The sequence below is a fragment of the Babylonia areolata genome, chromosome 20 (assembly GCF_041734735.1).
Source record: "Babylonia areolata isolate BAREFJ2019XMU chromosome 20, ASM4173473v1, whole genome shotgun sequence".
In the NCBI taxonomy this organism is placed as follows: Eukaryota; Metazoa; Mollusca; class Gastropoda; order Neogastropoda; family Buccinidae; genus Babylonia; species Babylonia areolata.
The window spans coordinates 33,770,475-33,795,338 of NC_134895.1; the positions used below are offsets into that span (position 1 = coordinate 33,770,475).

Consider the following 24,864-nt stretch of genomic DNA (forward strand, 5'->3'; position numbering starts at 1 on the left):
TGTTGAAATTACATATCAAAATGGAAGTCAATGGAATGTGTAATCACCACTGAGGAAAAATATTTCTCAGTGAAATGTATGATTTGCTACTAACATGCACTGATTCATCAATAATCAATTTGCTGTTGTTCTCCACAAACAATCAACATCACTAAACAAGCATCAAAGTGTTTGGAAAATGAAAAAAAAAAGAATACTAATTAAGGAAATCACAACACATGCACACACTTTTCACTATTACACACACACACACACACACACACACACACACTCACAAACACATGTGTGCCCACAAGCACTCTCATGCACCTTTCCTCCAGAATATATCGTCTACCCTCAACACTACAAATGACATTTTTTCCATGACTAGCAGTTCTGCTTTTCAAAAGAAGCAATACAATGCAGAAGCATGGTGCAGTTTATATTTTCTTGTGTGTGTTTCCAAAATTGCTGAGCAAAGCTTAAAAAACCCAAACAAACAAAACCAACAACAAACAAAAAACTTCATTTTATCTATCATACAGTGTTTCTGGAATGCTGAGAACTATGACAAGTTCTTAACCCTTTCATGACTGTGAGGATTGCACTCTCATCAATGAGAACACACAACACTGAGTCTTCTTGAGACTCTGATGAACTACCAGGAAGACAGTGAGGATTAGAGCTTGTGCAACCTTCCAAACTTGGGAAGTTTTAGCAGTAATTTTTCTGATGATTAAAAATCTTTGTCAGGATCAACAGCACTGTGCACATCTCAAAACACTTTGTCTAATACTTGCCGAGAAGTGAAGCATGACTTTCTTGCTATGATCATAAACAAGACTTATGAAAAAGTGTTTGAAAATGCTTGAGATGCACTCAAACTTCATCAACAAGTTCATCAAGAGTCATGTCCCTTCCCCAATTATTGCTATTCAGTTGAAAGGTTGAAAAACCAGTTTGAGGAATGGGGATTTGACACCCAAGCACTGCTCAGATGCAGACGCAAAAATACACACACTGGTGTCCAAGTAATGCACAGACACAAAGTGGAATGAGCTGATTATTTATCTCGACTGGGATTCCCAAGAACTGAAGCAACTGCTCTTATGACCCCCCCCCCCCCCCCCCCCCCCCAAGCTAATACACCCACCAAATGCTGGTAACAAAAGCATTGCAAACTTTTTTCTCTGAGAAAAGCACATGGCTACTACCGAAAGCATTTGAATTACATGTCAACCAATATCAAACTGGATTCTTCCACAAACCTGCAAAAATCCACCACTGAAAATATGACTGCAACAACAACAACCACAATAAAACCATAATCAAAACTGCAATATTTCAGTGAAATTAAAGCATTCACTATGATGAATCTGTCACTCATATAGTATGTTAGTTGTATCTCTGCATCGACACACTATAACAGGCAGTCTCAATGGCATACTGTGCTTTAACAATGAAAACTGGGATGAAGAAAAATCAGTGATATATTATGGAAGGTGGGGTGGGGTGGCATGAAATTCCAAGAACATTCAGCATTAAAATGCAAAAAAATGGACCAAGCACTTCTTAATGTCACAAATGATGAAAAGATGGACCTATAAATCAGCCACCATAATGACAAACACTCAGCACATGGCCCTGTTTGCAACACAGAAAAATGCTCAACACCCAAGCTCAAACATTCTATGATGGCAAGCCAACAAACCAACATTCCCATAAAAAAAGACAATCATTGTCAATAGAAGAATATCATTTGCTCACCCAAAACATGAAGGTGAGCATGAAGACTCAGTCACACTGACAAATGACAGAACTACACATACACTGCTATAACAAGTCACACTTGGACGCCAGGAGAGATTTCTTGCCGTGCGTCCTCCGTTTGCTGGGCTGAAGGCTGACAGTGCCGTCATGTTTGTGTTTTCCCTCGTGCTTATGCTTCCCAGACTTGTCCTTGGAGTGGTTCTTTGAGTCAGTCTGCATTAAACCTGAGACAGGCACATGATTCAACCATATGAATAGTTATAGGACAGGCACATGCATCAACATGGTTCTTAGATTCGGTCTGCATTAAACCTGGGACAAAACATGATTCAACCATATGAATAGTTATAGGACAGGCACATGCATCAACGTGGTTCTTAGATTCGGTCTACATTAAACTTGGGACAGGTGCATGATTCAACCATATGAATAGTTATAGGACAGGCACATGCATCAATGTGGTTCTTAGATTCGGTCTACATTAAACTTGGGACAGGTGCATGATTCAACCATATGAATAGTTATAGGACAGGCACATGCATCAACGTGGTTCTTAGATTCGGTCTATATTAAACTTGGGACAGGTGCATGATTCAACCATATGAATAGTTATAGGACAGGCACATGCATCAACGTGGTTCTTAGATTCGGTCTACATTAAACTTGGGACAGGTGCATGATTCAACCATATGAATAGTTATAGGACAGGCACATGCATCAACGTGGTTCTTAGATTCGGTCTATATTAAACTTGGGACAGGTGCATGATTCAACCATATGAATAGTTATAGGACAGGCACATGCATCAACGTGGTTCTTAGATTCGGTCTACATTAAACTTGGGACAGGTGCATGATTCAACCATATGAATAGTTATAGGACAGGCACATGCATCAATGTGGTTCTTAGATTCGGTCTACATTAAACTTGGGACAGGTGCATGATTCAACCATATGAATAGTTATAGGACAGGTGCCAGCATCAACATGGTTCTTAGATTCGGTCTGCATTAAACCTGGGACAAAACATGATTCAACCATATGAATAGTTATAGGACAGGCACATGCATCAGCATGGTTCTTTGAGTCGGTCTGCATTAAACCTGGGACAGGCACATGATTCAACCATATGAATAGTAAAAGGACAGGTGCATGCATCAACCTTATAAATACTTAAACCTGGAAATTGCTTGTCCCCAGGGACAGCAGCCCAAATTTCACACACACAAATCTGTTGTGAGAAAAAGTTCTACGATGCAAAACAATGCACTACAACACAATTCATTACTAACCGACAAAGCATGCAAAGAAAACCTTCTTTGAACAAAAAACACACACAAAAAACCAAACTTTACCCAAATGAGAGATATTCTAGCAGTTCACACGAGGAGACCCTTGAGAAAATAATGTATTGCACACATTCAAGTTTCCATGTCTTTTAATGGAAACAGTCTGCTGAAATAATGATAATAACAATAATAATAATGGTATTTATATAGCACTGAATCTTGTGCAAAGACAAATAAAAGCGCTTTCACACCAGTCATTCACATGAATGCATAACTCTAAAACTGGAGAAACTGAAGACAAGGGAGAGGGAGGGAAGGGAGGCTATTTTGGGAAGAGGCGGGTTTTAAGGCCAGACTTGAAAGAGCTGAGTGTGGAGACATGATGAAGCCAAAGAGGAAGTTCATTCCAATTGCAAGGTCCAGAGACAGAGAAAGAACGGCGGCCAACAGTCCAGTGTTTGAATCTGGGTATGCATAAACAGAGTGGATCCAAAGCCGATCGTAGTGAGCGAGATGGAATGTAGAGGTGAAGGCAGCCACAGAGATAGGAAGGGGCTGATTTGCGAATACATTTATAACATACAGTGTTGATCTTGTACTTTATTCTGTGTGAAACAGGGAGCCAGTGGAGATGTTGCAAAAGAGGAGTGATGTGCTCAGATCTTTTCTTTCTGAGGACGAGATGGGCAGCAGAGTTTTGTATGCACTGAAGGGACTGAATGGATGAAGCAGGCAAACCAGACAATACAGAGAGTTACAGTAGCCAAGGTGAGAGAGAATGAGAAAAACGACAAGTCTAGATGTTGCGTCAATGGACAGATATTTCCGGATGGAACCGATGCACCGCAATTGACAGTAGCAGAATTGACATGTCTGACTGATAAATCTTCGCATGGACAGTGTGTTGTCAAGGACAACGCTGAGGTTCCTGACTGAACTGGAAAGAGGGATGGATGTACTGCCAAGTTTGATTGATTCAGTTGTGATGGAAGAGAGTTTTTGTTTAGTTCCTATGATGCTGACAGTCAATGACAGCGATGCAGTGTGATGTGTAGTACAAGCCTTTGCATTCTTTGTGAGGAATGAACACCTGAAGCAAACATTATTGTAGAGAGGAAAGCTTGCGAACAATATTCTATTCAAAGTCTATAATAATACCTTCACAAACACAGAAGAAAGGACATGAAAATTATTCAAAGAGAAGTTAACTTTTGCATTACCAACCGGTCTATCAGTTTATAGCGCTGCGCATTTATGGTCATTCTCATTACAGGCCTTTTTTTCATTATGATGACGCATCAGTGCCATCCGGAAATATCTATCCACTGACGCAACATCTAGACTTGTCGTTTCTCTCATTCTCTCTCGCCTTGACTACTGTAACTCTTTATTGTCTGGTCTGCCTGCTTCATCCATTCAGCCCCTTCAGCGCATTAAATTAAATTAAAAATATTGCGCATACAAAACTCTGCTGCCCGACTCGTCCTCAGAAAGAAAAGATCTGAGCACATCACTCCTCTTTTGCAACATCTCCACTGGCTCCTTGTCTCACACCGAATAAAGTACAAGATCAGCACTCTATGTTATAGATGCATTCACAAAACTGCCCCTTCCTATCTCTGCGGCTGCCTTCACCTCTACACTCCATCTCGCTCACTACGATCGGCCTCGGATCCACTCTGTTTACGCATACCCAGATTCAAACACTCGACTATTGGCCGCCGTTCTTTCTCTGTTTCTGGACCTTGCGATTGGAATGAACTTCCTTTTTCGCTTCGTCAAGTCTCCACACTCAGCTCTTTCAAGTCTGGCCTTAAAACCCACCTCTTCCCAAAATAGCCTCCCTTGCCTGCCCTTCCTTGTCTTTAGTTTCTGCAGTATTAGAGTTATGCATGCGTGTGAATGACTGGTGCGAAAGCGCTTTGATTTGTCTCTGCACAAGATCCAGCGCTATATAAATACCATTATTATTATTCCATGAATATAATTTTTAAATGCTTCACAAAGGCAAAACAGTGACTGAATATATTACAAGTTTTCCCCACTACCCTGAGAGAGACTGATACGTCAGTGAAGAGAAAGACAAAAAGAGAGTCAGACAAACAGAGAACAACAGTATGTTGCTGAGGAGTACAGCCCAGAGTTTGATTACCAACCTTGACCAATCTTCTGTGGACTTGCTGGCACCTCATCCACCACATTATTGAGCTGCTCTAAGTATTTGTCTGCTAAGTACCGGAACACTGAAACACAAACATTGTATTTGTGTGCTGATGTCTATCTATCTATCTATCTAAGTGTGTGTGTGTGTGTGTGTGTGTGTGTGTGTGTGTGTGTGTGTGTGTGTGTGTAAGCATTATGGCAACACTGATGCTTCACTTTATATGGTACATAATTCGTGGTATATAGGTTTGCTTTCACAATGTTGGTTTCGTATTCATTACAGCTAAAGACATTCACAACAGAACCTGTCAAAATTGGTTGTGTTTTTCGGAAACTCTGCATGCAAGCATATGTACACACACTCACACACACACACACACACACACACAAACAGACACACACACACACACACACACATACACAGCATGGTTACACTCATCATCAAATAAAAATGTGTCGACAGGATAAATTTAATCCAACCTTCATCCACATTGAGGTTTTCTTTTACAGACGTCCTGTAAAACCGAAGCCTAAGTTTCTTGGCCAGGTGCTCAGCTTCTTCCCTGTGACACACACACACACACACACACACACACGCACGCACGCACACACACACACACACACACACACATGCACACACACACGCACACGCACACACACACACACATACACACACACACGCACACACACACACACACAAACACGCACGCACACACACACATACAAGATACCCATCAATCAGAAAACAAAACAAGTATGAACATTTTCACCTTCCAAAAGTAAAGTATAGTGTAATCAGAACTATTTCCATCAAAAATAAAATGATTATAATATATATGCATGTGTGTGTGTGCGCGCGCGCATGCATGCATGCGAGTGTGTGTGTGTGTGTGCGTGCGTGCGTGCGTGCGTGTGTGATTGTGATTACCTGTGTCTGTGTGTGTCTCTGTCTGTCTGTGTCTGTGTGTCTCTCTGTATGTGTCTATGTGAGAGTGTGTGCGCATGTGCATGGAAGCATAAGTGTGTGTCTGAATGTGTCTGCCGGTGTCTGTATCTCTCAGCCTGGTTGACAGTAAGATACACTATTACAGTACACTTTTCTCAAGTAGTCCCACACCCGAACTGACCACCATTGCACAAGATCTTCATCACCCATATCATCATTTATCGTCATCAAAATGCAGAGAACAAAATGTCCTAAATTTTTAGGCACCCACCAAAAAACAACAAACAACAAACGAACAAATCAAAGAAAAGGAAAAAGGTAATACTTACATCTGTACAACTGCATCATCAATGAGATCTATTTTGTTCTGCACAATCACCATGGCAATCTCGCCCACCTCATCTTCCACCTAATTTTTAACACACAAAAAAACACAGAAAGGTGAGAAGGGGGTGGGGGTGGGGGGTGGGTGGGTGGGGAGACACATACAGACATGCAAACATGGACACAAACATGTACATATATATGGGTATACACATACATGTACACACACACGCCATGCTCACACATGCAGATATGCACGCACGCACGCACACACACACACACACACACACACAAGCTACACTCACAATGCAGATATACATGCACAAACACACATCCACACACACACACACACATATGCAGACTTAACACACATACACCCACCCATACATACACACATATACACACATACACATGCACACACATACAAACACACATGCACTCACACTCAACCACACACATACTCACACACACTTTAATTAAATTTGACAGTTGCTGCACACACAAAACTACTTTCTTTAAGTCTGTCTCTACACATTTCTTTCCATGTGTTGGAAGCCTTTCCCCAAATGCAGACAATGGTATCCTATATCTGAACTGTAAATCACACACACACACACACACACGCACACTCACACACAGAGACACACTTACACAAAAACACACATACACACTTACACAAAAAAACCCACACAAACATACACACAAAAACGTTGATGTACACACATACACCTTCACACACATCACACATACACGCACACCTGTGCACATGTCAAGCACATGCACACATACAGACATGCTCATAAAGGCAGATACACACACATAAACACACACATACACACATGGATAGGCCTACTCATAGACAGACATGCATACACAAATAGACATATACTCAACCACACTCACACACCCACACACACACACACATGTGCGCACGCACACACACATGTGCACACACACACACACACACACACACACACACACACACGCATACACACTCAACCACACACATAGTCCCACACATTTTAATTAAATACTACAGCTGTAGCACGCACAATACATTTCTGTAAGTCTGTCTCTATTCATTTTTTTTTCTATGTCCGTCTGAACCCTTTCCCCAAATGCAGATAATGGTGTTCTAAATCATCCCTGTGGAGGCCTCCAGCGTTTGACTTGTGAAAAGGGTCATTGTATCCATGTTCCTGTCGTACGTTGTGAAAAAAAAAAGAAGCTTTAAGTGCATCAAATTATTTCAGACTTCTTTTTTCTGTTTTCTGTTTCTCTCTTCTTTTTTTTTTTTCCTTTGGCAAAATTTGCTCCCAAGTTGCCAAAGTCAACACAGCAAAAATGATAGGAATTCCTTTCAGAGGAGGCGAATACTTTTAATTATTTCATGGAAATCTGTGTCTTATCTGCTTAATATACTCTTTCTTAAATGTGAGCTTGGGGAATGTGGAAGAAAAAGAGCTGGAAATATTTCCTGTTGCACTATTGATAAACAAAAATTCCAACCATTCAAATAAAACATTTGTATTGATAATTTGCACAAAGTGATGCATTTGTAAAAAGTGATCATTTGCCATTTCTACAGCAATTATACATGACTTGGAATGCCATTCCAAACACTCGTGTCCTTTTTTTCTATTCCATACACACATCTGCATAAGGTCACATACCAACAAACACAAATTTATGCACATGTTTAAACACATACACATTCATGCAAATACACACATGTGAACATACACACACACATACACACACGTGCACAGGTGCATGCATGCACATGCGCTCGCACATACACACACAGACACATTTACCAACAAATATATGGACATGCTTACACACACATGTACACATACACACTTAAACAAATTTATGGTCATGCTCACATTCACACACATACACACACATGTATGCACACATGTAGACACACACACAAACCTCACACACACTCTCTCTCTCTTTCTCTTACACACACAGACACAGACGCAGGCACACAGACACACACATACACACAGAAAGAGAGAGGGGGAGAGAGAGAGCTTTACGCAACTCACTTTTCGCTTCCAGGTTTCAATGGCATCAAAGGAGTCTCTGTCCACAGTGGAGAAAGCCAGCACGCACGCCTGTGCCCCTGTGCATGTAAATGATCACCATTCACACGGCTAAATAGACAGCAACCACGCCAACACTGTCAACTGCACTCCACTACACGAAAAACTACAAGGAAACGGAGACGGAATACAAATGAACAGAAACACATGCTGCAGACTGACAGTGAAAAGAGACAGAGACAGAAATATAGAATTCTTTCCTTTTAAAAAAAAAAAAATTCTATTTAATTTTTTACCATGATTTTCACATCCAGACACATGTCTAGTTGCACATACGTATCCAGAATAAGAGAACTTATTCCCAATCAATGGTTTCACATCCCTGTCATATTTCATTTCTTACAAAATTATTCTTTTAAATGAGAGGAAAGAATCATACAAAACATTTATCCCAGTCTTCTCTTTTTTTTTCTTCTTTTTTTTTAAGTGACAGTTGAAAGGAATTCCTTCAGAATGTGACAGATCTTTTAGTGTTTGTGTTGCAGGTTGAGGAGTTCCATTCCACTTTGCTAATGGTTGTGTGTGTGTGTGTGTGTGTGTGTGTGTGTGTGTGTGTGTGTGTGTGTGTGTGTGTGTGTGTTTTACATTTGACTAAACCTTTGGTTTGAGGCCAGTGTGGGGAATGGCAGTGTGTGAAAGAAAAAGTTTGTGGTTTATTTTCTTGTGGTATTCTGCGGCATTCTTGCCAATCTGGCTCAACAAACTCACAGCAACGGCAATGCTCAGTTATCTTCATGCCTTTGTTATATATTATACTTTGAAATACTTTAGTACTTTACTAGATATAAGTCCAATGCACTGTGAGTAAGTAAAGAAGTGTGTGTGTGTGTGTGTGTGTGTGTGTGTGTGTGTGTGTGTGTGTGTGTGTGTGTGTGTGTGTGTGTGTGTGTGCATGTGTGTGTGTGTGTGTGTGTGTGCATGTGTGTGTACCCATGCATGTGTGGCCTTGTGTGTATGTGTGCATGCATTTAAGTGTGCATTTAAGTGTTTATGTGTGTGTCTGTGCTTGTGAACACCATTACATGCGTGCTTGCACAGGTATGTGTGCACACTTGTATATTCATGTAGGTGTGCATACATGTGTGTGTTTGCGTGTACATCTGCCTAGCTGTGACTTCGACAAGAAAGTAAATATGAAAAATCAAAATAAAATGGAAAAAAAAGAGTAAAGATGCGATTCTTCAAGTGCCTTGTCTCCATAATCTCTCTCTCTCTCTCTCTCTCTCTCTATATATATATATATAAAATTTATATACATACATACCTAACTACATGCATACAAATGTCATATTCCCACAAACGTTTCAGATGCGATGTGTACTTTCCTCCGACACTGATGACGCTGTCCCCCAACGCCCCCTCAGCCTCCAACCACCACCATCACCCCTTCCCACCCACTACATCCTCCCACCCCACTCCCTTCCCCCCACCGAAATGTCAACCAACGATCTTCGAGTGTCTGCAATCCCCTTACCTCTGTCGGTGCCCTTTGTCTCCCCATCTTCCCCCCCCCCCCCCCCATTTTTTTTTAACCCCTTTACCCCCACTCTCACTCTGTCTAAAGCACTCAGACTGCGATCAACTCTGTCTTAAAATTACTTAACTTAGTAAGTTTCTTGATGACACGACCGCGTATTACTTGTTTTTGTTGTTTTTGTATGATCATGTTTTTCGCCCCTTCATGAAGGGAAATGGCCTATATTTGATTAAGTTATTCGTAACTCTCTCTCTCTTTCGACCCTTTCCATCACCGCCTGTCTGTGTTGTCTGCCGGTCTGTGTCGGTCTTGTTCTCTCTAATGCTGTCTGTGCACACACACACACGTCCTCCCCGCCTCCACCGTTGACCCGGAGCATCACACGAATTGAACGGACCGCTGGTAGGGGTAGAAGGGGGGAGAGCGAGGGGTGCAGCCGCGGCTGGCGTGCTGGGAAAGAGAGGCGGTGGTGGTGGTGGTGGTAGTGAGGCCGGGACAGCGCAAACAGCTGCTAATCGTCAAACACATACATCCCCTTGTTAGGCTAAGGCCTCTCTCTCTCTCTCTCCACAAACTCCATGCCCGGCTTGCTCATTTTGCCTCCCGTTTTCACACAGACGTCTCTTATTTTTAGACTCTCTTTTAGACAGGCTGTTTCTATTTTTCTTTTTCTTTTTTCTTCTTCCAGTCCAGAGAGAGAGAGAGAGAGAGTGCATAAAGAGTGTGTTCGTTCTTCTCCCTGTTGTCATTTCACAGGAAGCGATATTTTTTTGACTCACTTGTGTAAACAAAGTGAGTCTATGTTTTAACCCGGTGTTCGGTTGTCTGTGTGTGTGTGTGTGTGTGTGTCCGTGGTAAACTTTAACATTGACATTTTCTCTGCAACTACTTTGTCAGTTGACACCAAATTTGGCATAAAAATAGGAAAAATTCAGTTCTTTCCAGTCATCTTGTTTAAAACAATATTGCGCCTCTGGGATGGGCACAAAAAAATAAAGAATGAAGCCTAATTATATGCAAACTGCATTTACTGTTATATTTATATTTTTTGTATTCTCTAAACTTGGCACTTTGATCTAATATTCTGACCCAACAGCTAGAGCAGTCATTATTATCATTTTTTGTTCAAACAGGAACTTCTTTTGCTAAGCATGGAAGTTTTATTTATTTTGCAAACGTTTTGCTGCAGATAGTAAAAAAAGGGAAATTACTCTGTAATGCTAGGGGAGTTAATTTGTTTTAAACTGATCTTTGTCATCTTAAACATTACATTTTGAAACACGAGAGGCAAGGCCTTCAAGATTCACTTGTGATGCACTTTTTAAAAAAAAATCCAAGCTTTTTATGTATTGAGTATAATTTCAAAATGAAATGTTTAAGATGAGAAAGATCAGTTAAAAGCAAAGTAAGTTCCCCCAGCAGAGTAATTTCCCTTTTTTTACTGTCTGCACCAAAACGTTTGCAATAAACAAAACTTCCATGCTTAGCAAAAGAAGTTCCTGTTTGAACAAAAAATGATAATAATGACAGACCCTTTGTTGGGTCGAATATCAGATCAAAGTGCCACGTTTAGAGAATACAAAAAATATAAATATAACAGTACATGCATTACACTCAATACATAAAAAGCTTGGATTTAAAAAAAAAAAGTGTATCACAAGTAAGTCTCGAAGGCTTTGCCTCTCTTGTTTTTCTTGTTTCCCCCCCAGTCTTCTCCACTATATTCAGTCAAAATTCATGGAGGCTGTTACACTGAAGTTGTTCTCACATTAACATAGGGATTATAACATGATTTGTCAATCTCTTCCTCTCTCTTTGTTGTTTATGTCAATGTCACATTTGCCTGTTAGCGCAATATGATTTTTAAGTGCATTTATTGAAATATTCCTCTTTGGCTGCAGATTATCACACACACACACACACACACACACACACATTGTTTTATGATCCTCTGCAATTACGCTTCCCGAGTGTGAAACCGGGACCAGTTGGTGACAACCGTGAACGATGCTCCAGAAAGTCAGTCGGCCACTCAATCAGTGAGTCAGTTAACTGATCAGTTAACGCACTAAACATGTTCCTCAGTCCATAACTAAGACCCAAGCACCGAAACAACACTGATACCAACAGGTCAACGACAAAGAAACAGCTTTCGATTCGTCAAATCTATGCATTCTAGGAACTCTCTTTCATGCCTGGCTTTAAAAAAACTCAACCTCTTTCCCAAATAAATCTCTGCTCCATTCCCCAATTCCGGTATATCTTCTCTACCTTTTTACGTGTATTATACAGTTTTGTCTTCCACCCTTCTCAGTGAATCAGTCATGCAATCGTGTGGATGACTGACGTGAACACGCTTACATTTCATGTCTCTGAACAAGATAAAGTACTAAGCAAATACCTTTCTATCACTATCATTATCATGATTATTATTACAATCATTATTGTTCTTCTTCTTCTTATTATCATTATCATCACCATTATTATTATCATCGTCATTATCATTATTATTATCATCATCATCATTATTACTAATATGACTATCATCATCATTATTATTACTATTATCATCGTTATCATAATCATTACTAACACTAAACAACAACAAAAAACCTGTCAATCTTTACCTCTGTAGTAGGCCTTGGTGATGGCATCAAACTCTTCCTGCCCGGCCGTGTCCCACAGCATGAGTCGCACGTCCTCTCCCCCCACTCTGTGTGCAACACACATACAGCCACAACGTATCAGCTGTTGAACACTTCTACCACTACTACTGAGGATATCTTCTTCATCGTTGTCGCTGTCATCGTCTTTGTCAGTCCGGTCCCACCACTTTGTGCAACACACTGACATACAACATCTCTGCTGTAAACACTTCCGCCACTATTGAGGATGTCATCAGCCGTGAGTCGTCGTTGTCGTTGTCATCGTCTTTGTCCTGTCCTCTTACTTTGCGCAACACACACACATGCAACAGCCACAACGTATCAGTTGTTGAATACTTCCGTCAATATTGAGGATGTCATCAGTTGTCGTCGTCGTCGTCGTTGTCATCGTCTTTGTCATCTGCCCCCACTCTGTGTGCAACACATACACGGCACCAGCCACAACGCTTCAGATGTTGAAGACTTCCATTACTGTCGAGGTTGTCATCAACCGTCATAGTTGTCGTTGTCATCGTCTTTGTCCCCCCACTTCCCCCGCCCCCCTACTTTGTGCAACACACATGCAACAGCCACAACGTCTCAGCTGTTGAACTGACACTTCCCACCACTACTGAGGATGTCATCAATCGTCAACGTTGTCGTTGTCATCGTCTTTTTCAGTCCTGCTCTCCCACTTTGTGCAACACACACACACACACACACACACACACACACACACGCACACACACACACAAAAGAGCCTCTCTCGGTTATTGTATACAGTTTTCCTAATTAGCTATATTTTTATGTTTTCGTTTTTAGTTTGTTTTGTCTGATTGTTTTATTCAATTTTATGCTAATGTTTGGACAAATCTAGGTCAGGCAACGGCTCTTTTTTTTCTTCTTTTTGTACACATATACATTAGTATACACATTAAATGAGAGAGGGTGAGGGGGCTTGCCAGAAATCGTCTTTTTAATTCTTTTTTTTATCGGAAAGACACACGAAAGCATGTAAAACATTTAAGAACTCCCTTATCTGCATAAGAAGACCAGGGGAAAAAAGAAGAAAAAAAGATGGTCTGGAAATGCACTCAATATCTGCTCTGGTGATAATAAACTTTATGACAGGTCACACGAAAAATCTACATTCTGGTGACCTTGACCTTGACGACAGGTCACAGGAAAGGTTGATACTATGGTGACCTTGATCTTGACAGGTCACATGGAAAGTAACACACTTGGGAACTTGACCCTCACGACAAGTCACATAGAAAGATAACTCGCTGGTCACCCTGTCCTTCATCAGTGACACATCAAACGGAACGGTCGCACTTAACAGATGTTACTGAAGTACACAGCTAATTAATTTACGTGTTCACAAAATTCACTGACTCATTCCCAGGAAGGTAAGTAAAACAACGATAACATCTCTTCAGTTAATGACTTAATACATATACGCATCCAAGCACACACACACACACACACACACACGTGACACAGCTCCCACTCTCAATCTTTTCCTCAGTTCAGAAGAACGTTTGAGAAAAAAGTGATGACCTCAAAGACACAGAAGTAGAGGAGGGGTTCGGAGGGTGGCGGGGGGGGGGGGGGGGGGGGGGGGGGGCATTGAGGGGGGGAGGGGGGGTCGTAATCAAAACAACGAGACAAAAAAGGTTCGAAAGAGTTACGATAGCACTTTCCACGTTGAAATAACAATCCAATTGCCGTTCAAACATCCCACTCCAGAAAGCCCGGAAGGCTGCAACAAATCTGCATGTGATCACCAATATCACGCAGCTCACAGCTGTGGTGTACCGCTCTGTTATCTGAACTTGAGAGGCCTGAGATACTGTGCAGAATAACAACTCGCAAAACGCTGCACGTAGAGCATGAACTACACGCCACGTAGGAATGAAAAAGACACTGAAGAATTCGTGTGATTCTTTTTGTCTTTGGTTGGCTAGTTCTCTTGTGCCTTATGATGGTATACTGAAATATTGTACACAATTTGAGGCTGTTTTCTTGCTATTTGTTTTTCATCTGAAAGACATTTTAAAGTCAACCAGTCAACTTTCCAACAGACAACGGTAATATAACAAAGATACATATATAAAAAAAATCTGGAGACTTCAGCTGCCCAGATATAAAACTGGAATTTAGAAATAACCGGATCTCAATGAAAAAGAATCACGCATTTTGTCGAGGAAGCATGACAAGAAAGTGTTTCGGGGAGAACAAGACTGACTTTGAGTTGCACCAGAGGGGGCTGAGATTTGCCATGAGCTTTCAACAGCACTGGCACGAATTAGCTGCCAGCGGGAACATCAGCACCTTGCTTCGCAAACTGCACAAAATCCCAGAAAACTTCCGATCTGTGCACATACAGCTCCATCCCTTTTCGGATGACAGAACGGTTGGTGCTGCTAATTAAGCTGATAGACTTGTACGTCTTCGGCATACGTCTCTGACAGACGTATACGTTTTCGAGATACGTCTGACATTATCTAGCATCACTCTCATCAGTCTCTCGCCAGAAATAGCAGCAGCTGCTTTGCTATTCCCAGATGTCGCACAGAGCAATTAAGAAACCCCTTTTTTTGTTTGTTTTTTCTTTCTTTCAGCGCCCTGCCCCCACCACCCATATGACGCATCAGTCCAACAATCAATTTCTTTCAAGCCTGTCCTTAGATCATGACCCGTTCAGCAACTCAGATACACGTAGTCTGCAGGACTGGCTGAAACACGCTGCTGACCGTGCACACTCAATCATCCGCGGTGTGATGCCAGACAACGTACTGAATTATGCAGCTGACCGGACCACCTGATCGACACGCCTACACCTCAGCCCAACACTTCCTTTCAACTATCCTCCTGAGAAAGCAAATCTCTGCCTTTGCAAAAAATGCCGATCCCCCCTCCACCTCCCTAAAGCTTAACTCCAACCTATCCAGAGCAATATTTAGAACTTCATTATTAAAAAATATATATTTATGAATTTATTTTCATCTTCGTTTTTGTTTTTTTGTTTTTGTTTTTTCCATTACTTGTGACACTAACAATCTTCCGCTCTGAACAGACAATCGGACTCACTGGGATTCGAAGTCGATCACGTTTTCGGAAGGTAAAACCGACGCTATTTTTACCAGTTAATACCTTGGCCGAATTTTTAGGAACGGTTAGTGGAGGTCACGTTTCATCTGTGTATACACAGACATCTACGCCACCCGAATTTCCCAGTGCAGCACAAGTTTGCCGGTTTGGAAACTGGGAGCCGGCCTTTTGGAGGACACGGGGCCGACAAACTGCTGAGGGAAGCTCATTAAATTGATCTTAACTTGACGCTGTGGCTTGTCGCCGGTGCGTGATGGGCCTTAAGTAATAACTCCTCCGGCTCACCATCGCAAGCATTCAAGTATGGTGGTACAAACCACATTCTTCACGCCGGGAAACCTTCCCTTCTGTCCTGTGCAGTCTTTCGTTGCCATGCACCTTGTGGGTGGCCAGAAAGGTGACCGATGAGAAACTTTGAGGGGCAGGGAGGAAGGGAGGCAGACAAGACATGACAAGAGAAAATTATATATTTTCGACATTAAGAGATCAGCGCCAGTGGGTTTTTCCCCCTCCAATCCCCGCCGTAACTAAGGCCTACAATACACTATACTAAACAATAAATGTATCAGCAAAGTGGTAATAAAAATATATTGGGGGGAGAAAAACCGAACAAAATAGTGAGAATAATGTTGTTGTTTGAGATGGAACGAGAAAGGATAGGGGGATGAAAGGGGTGGAAGGGAGGAAGGGAGAGAGAGAGAGAGACTTTTTTTTTTAATGTGGGAAGTGGTAAAAAACATGCATATGCTTTTTTACATCCAGCTTTCGGGGCAAAGATAAATCAAATCAAAATATTCACAAACTAAGAAAAGGTTATAGAAATACAAACATGACATTCAAATACAGTCACAATAAACATTTACATGTACATAATCAGAGAAAGAGAGATGCAAGACCGACTTTTACGGTATTGTTGTTACTTTCATACTGATTCTACAACTAGCTTACCATCAAAATACATTGTTAGTACTAAGAGTAGTTATGTTACTCTTTATGTTACAATTTTCAAGGATTTATTATGTATTTGGGATTTTTAAGGAGGTTGAGCTGTATTTCCACCTTCAACACCAATAGCCTAACTAGAAATCACATTTAAAAAAAAAAAAAAAAAAAAAAAAGCCCTGCAAGTTCAGATTCATACCAAGCAGCTCAAATTCGATGGAAACGCAAACTCAGCAAATGTATGTGTTCTGCTGGAGGTGCTTTTGAGTCTTTCCGTCTTATATAACACAGATGATCTAAATGTATGTCATGCATTCAAAAAGATTTTTAATAACGTAATTTACTTTATTGAACAAAAACTTAATCCCCCACCCACGGGTTTTTTGGGTTTTTTTCATCGTCAAATATCTGGTTTGTCTCGACGGAGCTAAGGGCTAAAGTGTTATGTATGTAAAACAGGAAAAGGTCCCAAATCAGGATGCACAGATACGTGCTGGTGCATGTTTTCACATTCTTCTTCTTCTGCGTTAGTGGGCTGCAACTCCCACGTTCACTCGCATGTACACGAGTGGGCTTTTACGTGCATGACCGTTTTTACCCCGCCATGTAGGCAGCCATACTCCGCTTTCGGGGGGGTGTATGCTGGGTATGTTCTTGTTTCCATAACCCACTGAACGCTGACATGGATTACAGGATCTTTAACGTGCGTATTTGATCTTCTGCATGCATTTACACACGAAGGGGGTTCAGGCACTAGCAGGTCTGCACATATGTTGACCTGGGAGATCGTAAAAATCCCCACCCTTTACCCACCAGGCGCCGTCACCGTGATTCGAACCCGAATGTCCTCGCAGAATGTTATCTCTATTCTGAAAGGGAAAAAAATGGTAGGGAAAAAATCGTAATATTTCTTCGTTTGCTGTACTCCTTGCCGACTGATTAAATCTTGTTTCGCTTTTCTATTATTCATTTTCGAGAGTTAAGATCTAAATATGAGTGTAATTCGCGAAGTAAATGTTTAATGTCATGCAAGAATTGCCAACGGCTGCTTTTTATGAGAGAGTTTAAGCAAACTGAAATCCCTCTTCTTACCCTCCCACCCCCATGAAAAATGGAATAAACACACTACGTGCAAACCTGTCGGGGAGGAAGGTTCAGTCCATTAGTGTAGGTATATGTGTGCGCCAGCGATAGATCGATTTTGCTTCCATCATAACGTCTGGGAACACTTTAAAGCCGTTAACTCCTAAAACTTAACTTTTCTTTTTATCAATCGATCCATTCCACAAAAGGTTCCTTTTGAAACGATCGCCACATACACACGCACGGGTAGTATGTTCTGGAATACAGACGCACCCAGAGGATCACTTCGAACATTTTTAAGCCAACATTCCATATCATCATCGTCATATCCTTAACAACAACAGTAACTGAACCATCAAACAACATCAAACTATTGAGGGACTATCACATTTTTTCATCTTTCAAGCCCAGCCGAGACGAAACTGGGTTTTCTACGTTCACTCATATGTACGAGCGGGGTTTTACGTGTATGTCCGTTTTTATCCCACCACACGGGCAGCCATATTCCGTTTTCGGGTGTCATATCGGGTGTATTCTTTTTTTTCCCATAACCCACCGAATGCTGACAAGGACTGCAGGATCTGTAACATGCATATTTGACTTGGTGGTTCAGGCACTAGCAGGTCTGCATACGTGATGACCCGAGAGATCGGAAAAATCCCCACCCTTAATCCACCATGTGCGCCCAAACCGGAAACAGAACTAAGAAAACTTGGGCGAGAATCGTCCACTCTAACCATTCGGCCACTGCACACGTCACACTGAGGGGCTGACTGGAGGAACAATCTGAACGCTGGAATTCAGTGCCAACAGTGTACAGCCGTCCATCCATTGTGCACAATCATGGTAGGAAGGAAATATCGACCAGCATCAGACCCTGAACACAGGTACAACCCTGTGTGCAGCTTCATTCAAAACGCATTGACGGTTCTACAGTCTTTCTGCGCGCCTTTATGCAGCCAAAGACACTATACTGTACACATGGACATAAAAATACATTGGGTCTAAGGTACACGTTTGTGAGCACAAAGAAACAGCTGCTGAAGGAACGTGTGTCTGATAAACACACACACACACACACACACGTCACTCACAGTGCGTGCGCGCGCGCGCGTGTGTGTGTGTGACACACAGTACATGAATGCATGTGTGTGTGTGTGTGTGTGTGTGTGTGTGTGTGTGTGTGTGTGTGTGTGTGTGTGTGTGAGAGACTAAATATTCAGGATTGGATTAAAAACACACTACTTATTTACGACTAAATACTCTGTAGTAAATTAAACACGTAATACTTATTTGGGACGAAGTATTCATTTGTGAATTAAATACACAATGTTTATTTTAAAAGCATCCAGTGGTAAATGAAACACGTATTACCAATTCAGGACTAGGTATTCAGCACGCATGTACCAAAGACTTTAAAAAAAAAAGTTAAAAAAAAAGCCCCAAAGCGTCTACATGCATGCATGTCTATATCAGTCCAGTTTGCATAACATATTGAGCAAGCGTTTTGCAAACTGCACGTGGCACACGCTTCGTCATTTTGTGGTCGATTTCACAGCTTGACTCTGTCCCTCATTCTGCCCCTGAGAGTGGGTGTTTCGCAAGCTGCATACATGACACATCGATGTGGTGTTGGGTTCCTAACTTAATTCTGTCTGCCTGGCTGTTTGTCTGTCTGCATGTCTGTCTGTCTGCTTGTCTGTCTCTCTTTCTCAAGCATGCGATTGTTTTGTAAGCTACACATGTCATATTAAAAACAAAAAGAAAAAATAGTGTTCGAGATCTCTTTTCGGTCGATCGGTTGTTCGATCTGTCTGTCTGTCTGTCTGTCTGTCTCGACCCCTGGCTTTCTCGATGAGACACGGATACACGCTACCAAGAAGCACACGTTCTGGTGAAGATTCTTTTATTGTTTTCTTGTGTGACAGTCTCATTGTTTCTTGTTCTCTCTTTACGCTTTCTTTTCTCTGTCAATCTTCTCATTGAAACATGTGCGAGGTTTACATGCCGTAACTTCAGAGTAATTCGAAGTGGAGATACGTACATATAAATTATATAAAAGGCCAAATGCATTTTGTGGACATGAAACGTTTGTTACAAATCAATTATACATGATTATTTAACCAGGCACTGTTATCTTTTATCAGTGTATATAATGTTTCTACAGTCCAAAATTCCTTATAAACAATAGGGCTGAATGATACATTTCCATTTGGCACCCCGCAATGGCCTGTGGCTGGGTGATCGGCTGACAGCTAATGCAGAATCAATGTCTTTATGCAGTTCTCGTATCGCCGTGTGCATTCTGTAACGGCACTGCAGATCTGTTGTTGCCACCCAGCATACATCTGTGGTATATCTTTGTAATGTAGTAAACATCTAAAACGATCACACACTTTAGAGGGTTGAGACAAAGTGCTGAATATCAACTCAGTGACAAATAAACCGAGATCCCATTCATGTGCAGCATACAACAGCGCGAATGAACCACAACAAGCACATCTGTCCCTGGAGAAATTTTAGAGATAAAATTGAAACCACTTTGATATGTAAATGATATGTGCAGTCGGAAGAAAAGTCTGACTGACTACGAATTATAACGCTGTGCTCTCCGTGGTACGAATTTCGTACACAGAATGCTTAAAATTTTTTTTTTTTTTTGAAAACGATGATTTACCAGAACTTAACTAGAAAATATACAACCATTATACTTTATAGCCTCTAACCATAAATCAGCTTGCGTACTGTTCGGCAGCTTCGTGAAAAACAATGCAGGAATTATATTATGGCTGAAATGTGAGGTCACCTTTGCACTGTTGCCTATATGCTCTCACTAACATCAGTAGTCCTTAGGCCAAAGGACAGGCCCACATGATCCCCTGCTTGGCCCTGGCCACATGTCAACGTCTTGAAGTCAGTCACAAGTCTTATCCCCCCTCTTTTGACACCAGCTTTCTGTCGCTCTTGGGACGGGGAGGGGAGGTAAGCCCCACAATCGGTGCGGACAGCTGTCTCCCTGTGTGGCAGCCGTGGACCGGAAAGGTTCTGGAGGCTTAGCCTTCAATGGTGGGAATTACGGCGTTACTCTCTCGGGGTCGACCCTGATTGGAAATGTCTGGAGCGTTGTTGTTATAAACCGCTCTCTCTCTCTCTCTCTCTCTCTCTCTCCTGATGGACTGCTGATGAGGTTATCACGGTGTCAGACACAATCACTCGCTTCCTTCCCATGGCATGAACGGTCAACACATGGCTCAAGGGCGGGTTTAATAGATTCGGTGGTGGTGGTTGCAACACTATTGAGAACGCATGCAGGTGTTCAATGATCCTCTGTGTATAGGGTCTCTCCAGCCGGGAAAAAATGTTATAGACTCACGCTGAGAACTCTTTACAGACATGAAAATACTTGATGACTATCAGGACAAGGCTTTGTTATCACAGACCGTATGGACCCAAAAGTCCTTTAGCAGGAAAAAAAAAGTGTTCTGGTAATGAATTACAATGCTACAAGAACGAGAACAATGAGACTGCGCTGTAATTTGATGTTTTGTACTCCGCTCTTCTGTACTTAACTGTTGCAATGGTGTTCTGAATAAAGATATTCGACTGCACCAAGCCGCACTAAATCCTTGTGACAAATTTAATCCAAACTATTCTCTTTATTTCTACAGTGTTATGGCAGAATGCAAAATGCTGTAATACAATGCTTTTTTATCATCTTTTTATCCCTGCAAGATTCAACATACTCTCTCCCAAAGGTAAAACGAAAGTGTTCTCTCGTCTAAAAGCACGTTATAAATAACGTGACAACCTTTTTTCTTTCCAGTTTTATTCGCTGTATAACTGGTCCCAAAATGTGACGACGATCTAAACTTGTGTCTATGCCCATTTGTGTTTCTTTCTGAAAGTAACATGATGTCTTGTTCCATCTGTGGAATTCCCATGATACTCTGACGTGCTTCAGCCATTGTCTATATCGCGAGCAATGTCGTTTTTGTTGTTGTTGTTGGTGGTGGTTGTTCTCTATTTGTTTTTGATTTTAAGCAACAAATTTATTGTCTGTGGATCCACATAACTTTGTTTTCAAATCTCGATACCTTACTCTGGTCGGGGAAGGTTAAAAGCAGTAGAGGAGAGGAGTGGTCCCCGCCTTCCTGTACCGAGCCACAGACACAATGGAAATGAACTTACCACTAAGCCTATGGCCGTAAAAGGTTAGGGGACCTTTGTCCTTTAACCTGGATTATCACTCGTCTAGTAAAGCGTGGTAACGTGAAGAGATGATATGATCACAAACGGGTATGAAGAATGTCGGACACTCCTACACATTTATTCGTCGTGCCAGTCACACCAACATATTTATTCTACACATGTGTCACACTTGATTATTTAGTCTACATGTCAATGACACCTGTAGATTTATTAGTTTCCTCACATCCCTCATTACTCAATTCCTGAAGCCACACCCCCATCCCCATTGCCCCAGAAGCCCCCTTACCCCCACCCCACCCCTCCAAAAAAGAAGATAAAAACAACATCAACAAAACGTTCTTTAGGTTCGCGAAGAGTGCTGCACACTCAAGTCTGTCGCAATAAAACTTGAGACGATGGTTATTTCGGTTCTAATCGTGGCGGCAGCTATCAACCGGAACCTATCGAACGGGGGGTAACTGTCTCTATACGTCAGACATAAAACGACTCCGTTTACTCTGACAGGGTGTTGAAGGACAAGGTAGAAGGGCTAGTTCCGACATGTCGTTTTGTTCAGCTTTGACATCGGAACACGAGGGCAGAGCGAGAACGGCTGACGACTGACAGACTGAAAACATGTGAATATGCAAATATGCTTGCTCTCTTGATCTGTCTCTGTCTCTCTCTAAGACACTTTCTCATTTTCTCTCTCACCACGCGCATACGCGAGTGCGTGCATTCACACACATACTCCTCCTCCCGCTCCTACAATCACAATGGCACACACACACACACACACACACACACACACACACACACACACACACTGTGCACCATTTGCCTCCCACCATGTTATCAGTTTATTGAGATCGAAGGGCATGCTATTGTTCATATTCCAATATTTTTCTCACCAGCAGCGCTGATCCATCATCATTCTGTTTTGATCGAAAAACAGTCTGCAAAACTTCCAATATTACCGCACTGAAATACTTCGGGGACAGAAGTTCTAAAATACAGACTATAATACAGATTTCTAACACCCATTTATAGACGTAACAATCGAGCAATACCATACGTTTTATAATATAAATTCAGAACTTATGTTGCATACATTCCGTTTGACCCACATACAAACAAGATTTGCAAAGCGTATAATAGTTTGCATCGAAAGCGCAGACCTCAGCACCATACATTTCGGTATAACAAACAGGTAAACTAGACCAACTATCGTAGGAGTTATTCAAAAGGCACCGAACTCGACACTTCTCTGTCTGCATATAGGCCTTCGTGATTGCATGTCGTTTTTACACGCCAATTGCTTGGGGCGGATACAAAATTTGCTATGTATGTCTACCACCCGAAGTGCTGCAAATGCACATTTCTGACTCAACATCATGCAGTCACCGCAGGTTTTATCTGTGACGAAACTTCACGACACATTCCGCTGCATTCCTACAGTGGAGGGTAATTAAACTAATCAAATCATTGTTCCGTGTGCATGCGCGGCTCCGAATGTCACGCACAGATAGTCTTTATCTCCCGTTAATCACACAATAATGGTTCCCCACCTCGGCAGCTTCACAACGGCAACTGCTCGTTCAGCGGTCTATTGCACAGTAAATTGTTATTAATTGACCATCAATCGATTTGTTGCTCCAGTCAGCAGCGCAATGTGCAGATTGGCTTTTTTTGTTCAACAGTTACAGCTGGTCGGGCAGGTAAACAGTGTCCCCTCGTTCCCTCTGTGCCTTGTCTTTCGTTATCCCCGCCCTGTCAGTCTGTGTCCCTTGGGGATCCAGACAGTATCGGCACAAACCCAACTCCCCATCTGCTCCCATGACGTTTTCTGTTGTTACGATATTGCCCGTGGTCTTTTGCAGTGAGGTCTTATTTTAATCATCCCTTTACCTGGTTGGTTTGGGGGTCTAAAGACTCAACGACGTTTAGCTGCTTTCAGAATAAACACAACACCGTAATCTCATGGAAAGTAACGTCTCCGAGGTCTCCGTGTTCTATAGATCAAAACAAGCAAACAAACAAACACCCTGTGTTAATTCCCAGAGTCAATCCCATTAGTTTGTTACAACAGGAATACTCCTCCTTCCTGAGAGCAATAACTTCAACTTCCTAAAAAAAAAAGTCATAATTTTGCTGTTCGTTCCACATCCTTTGTGTTGGAACAAAAGTCTCACTTGGTTTCACCTCTTTTGTGCATAAACAAAGACCCAAGTTACGTGTGACCATCGTTTTTTTGTTTTTTTGTTTTTGTTTTTTTTTAAGCTAGCACTCCTCGACCGACGTTCCTGATCGTTCAACTTGGAGGGAAACGGTAGGCCATCCTAACAGATCGTATAGGGCAAACGGTAGGCCAGCCTAACAGATCGTTCAGGACAAGTCTTTGTGCGCAGACGGACACGTGTTAATGGAATCCACTCGAGGTTCAAACGATACAAGCTCCGTTGAAACGATTTATGGGTGGTGGTTGTGTAGGAGGGGGGGTTACCCATTCGGTGTATACCGTGTGGATTAGCCTGCCGCACAATGGCTGAGCCGGTGTTACTGTTTGTGTCGGCAGTTAGACGGATCCGATCGTGTTCCTCGGGTAGGGTCACGGGTCATGAATATAGCATGGGAACTAAAACAAGGCCAAGACACACGAGGCTAATCCTCCTGTATTTTGTTTCACTTCACACACTCGGAGGGTCTGGATGACGATTGGTGATACCCTTTGAACCTGAAGAAATATGCGGTTAACTGTTGACAATGCGGTCAACTATTGACAATGTGAGAATGAGAATCCGAAACGGGCTGTAACGAGAGTTCCCCATAAA

The 24,864-nt window shown here is 41.9% G+C and overlaps 1 protein-coding gene across 2 annotated transcripts in view; it reads right to left on the bottom strand.

Moving 5' to 3' along the window:
• Window positions 1-1,136: 1,136 nt before the first annotated feature.
• Window positions 1,137-24,864, bottom strand: part of LOC143294903 (ras-related protein Rab-23-like) — a 43,839-nt gene continuing 20,111 nt past the window's right edge. For both annotated transcript variants that reach the window (XM_076606420.1, XM_076606421.1), the window contains exons 3-8: window positions 12,689-12,774; window positions 8,528-8,604; window positions 6,476-6,555; window positions 5,681-5,763; window positions 5,194-5,280; window positions 1,137-1,973 (exon numbers count right to left, since the gene is read on the bottom strand). In XM_076606420.1, the coding sequence (XP_076462535.1) occupies window positions 1,813-1,973; window positions 5,194-5,280; window positions 5,681-5,763; window positions 6,476-6,555; window positions 8,528-8,604; window positions 12,689-12,774 (574 nt within the window). In that variant the 3' untranslated portion in view covers window positions 1,137-1,812. The remainder of the gene's footprint in view (window positions 1,974-5,193; window positions 5,281-5,680; window positions 5,764-6,475; window positions 6,556-8,527; window positions 8,605-12,688; window positions 12,775-24,864) is intronic.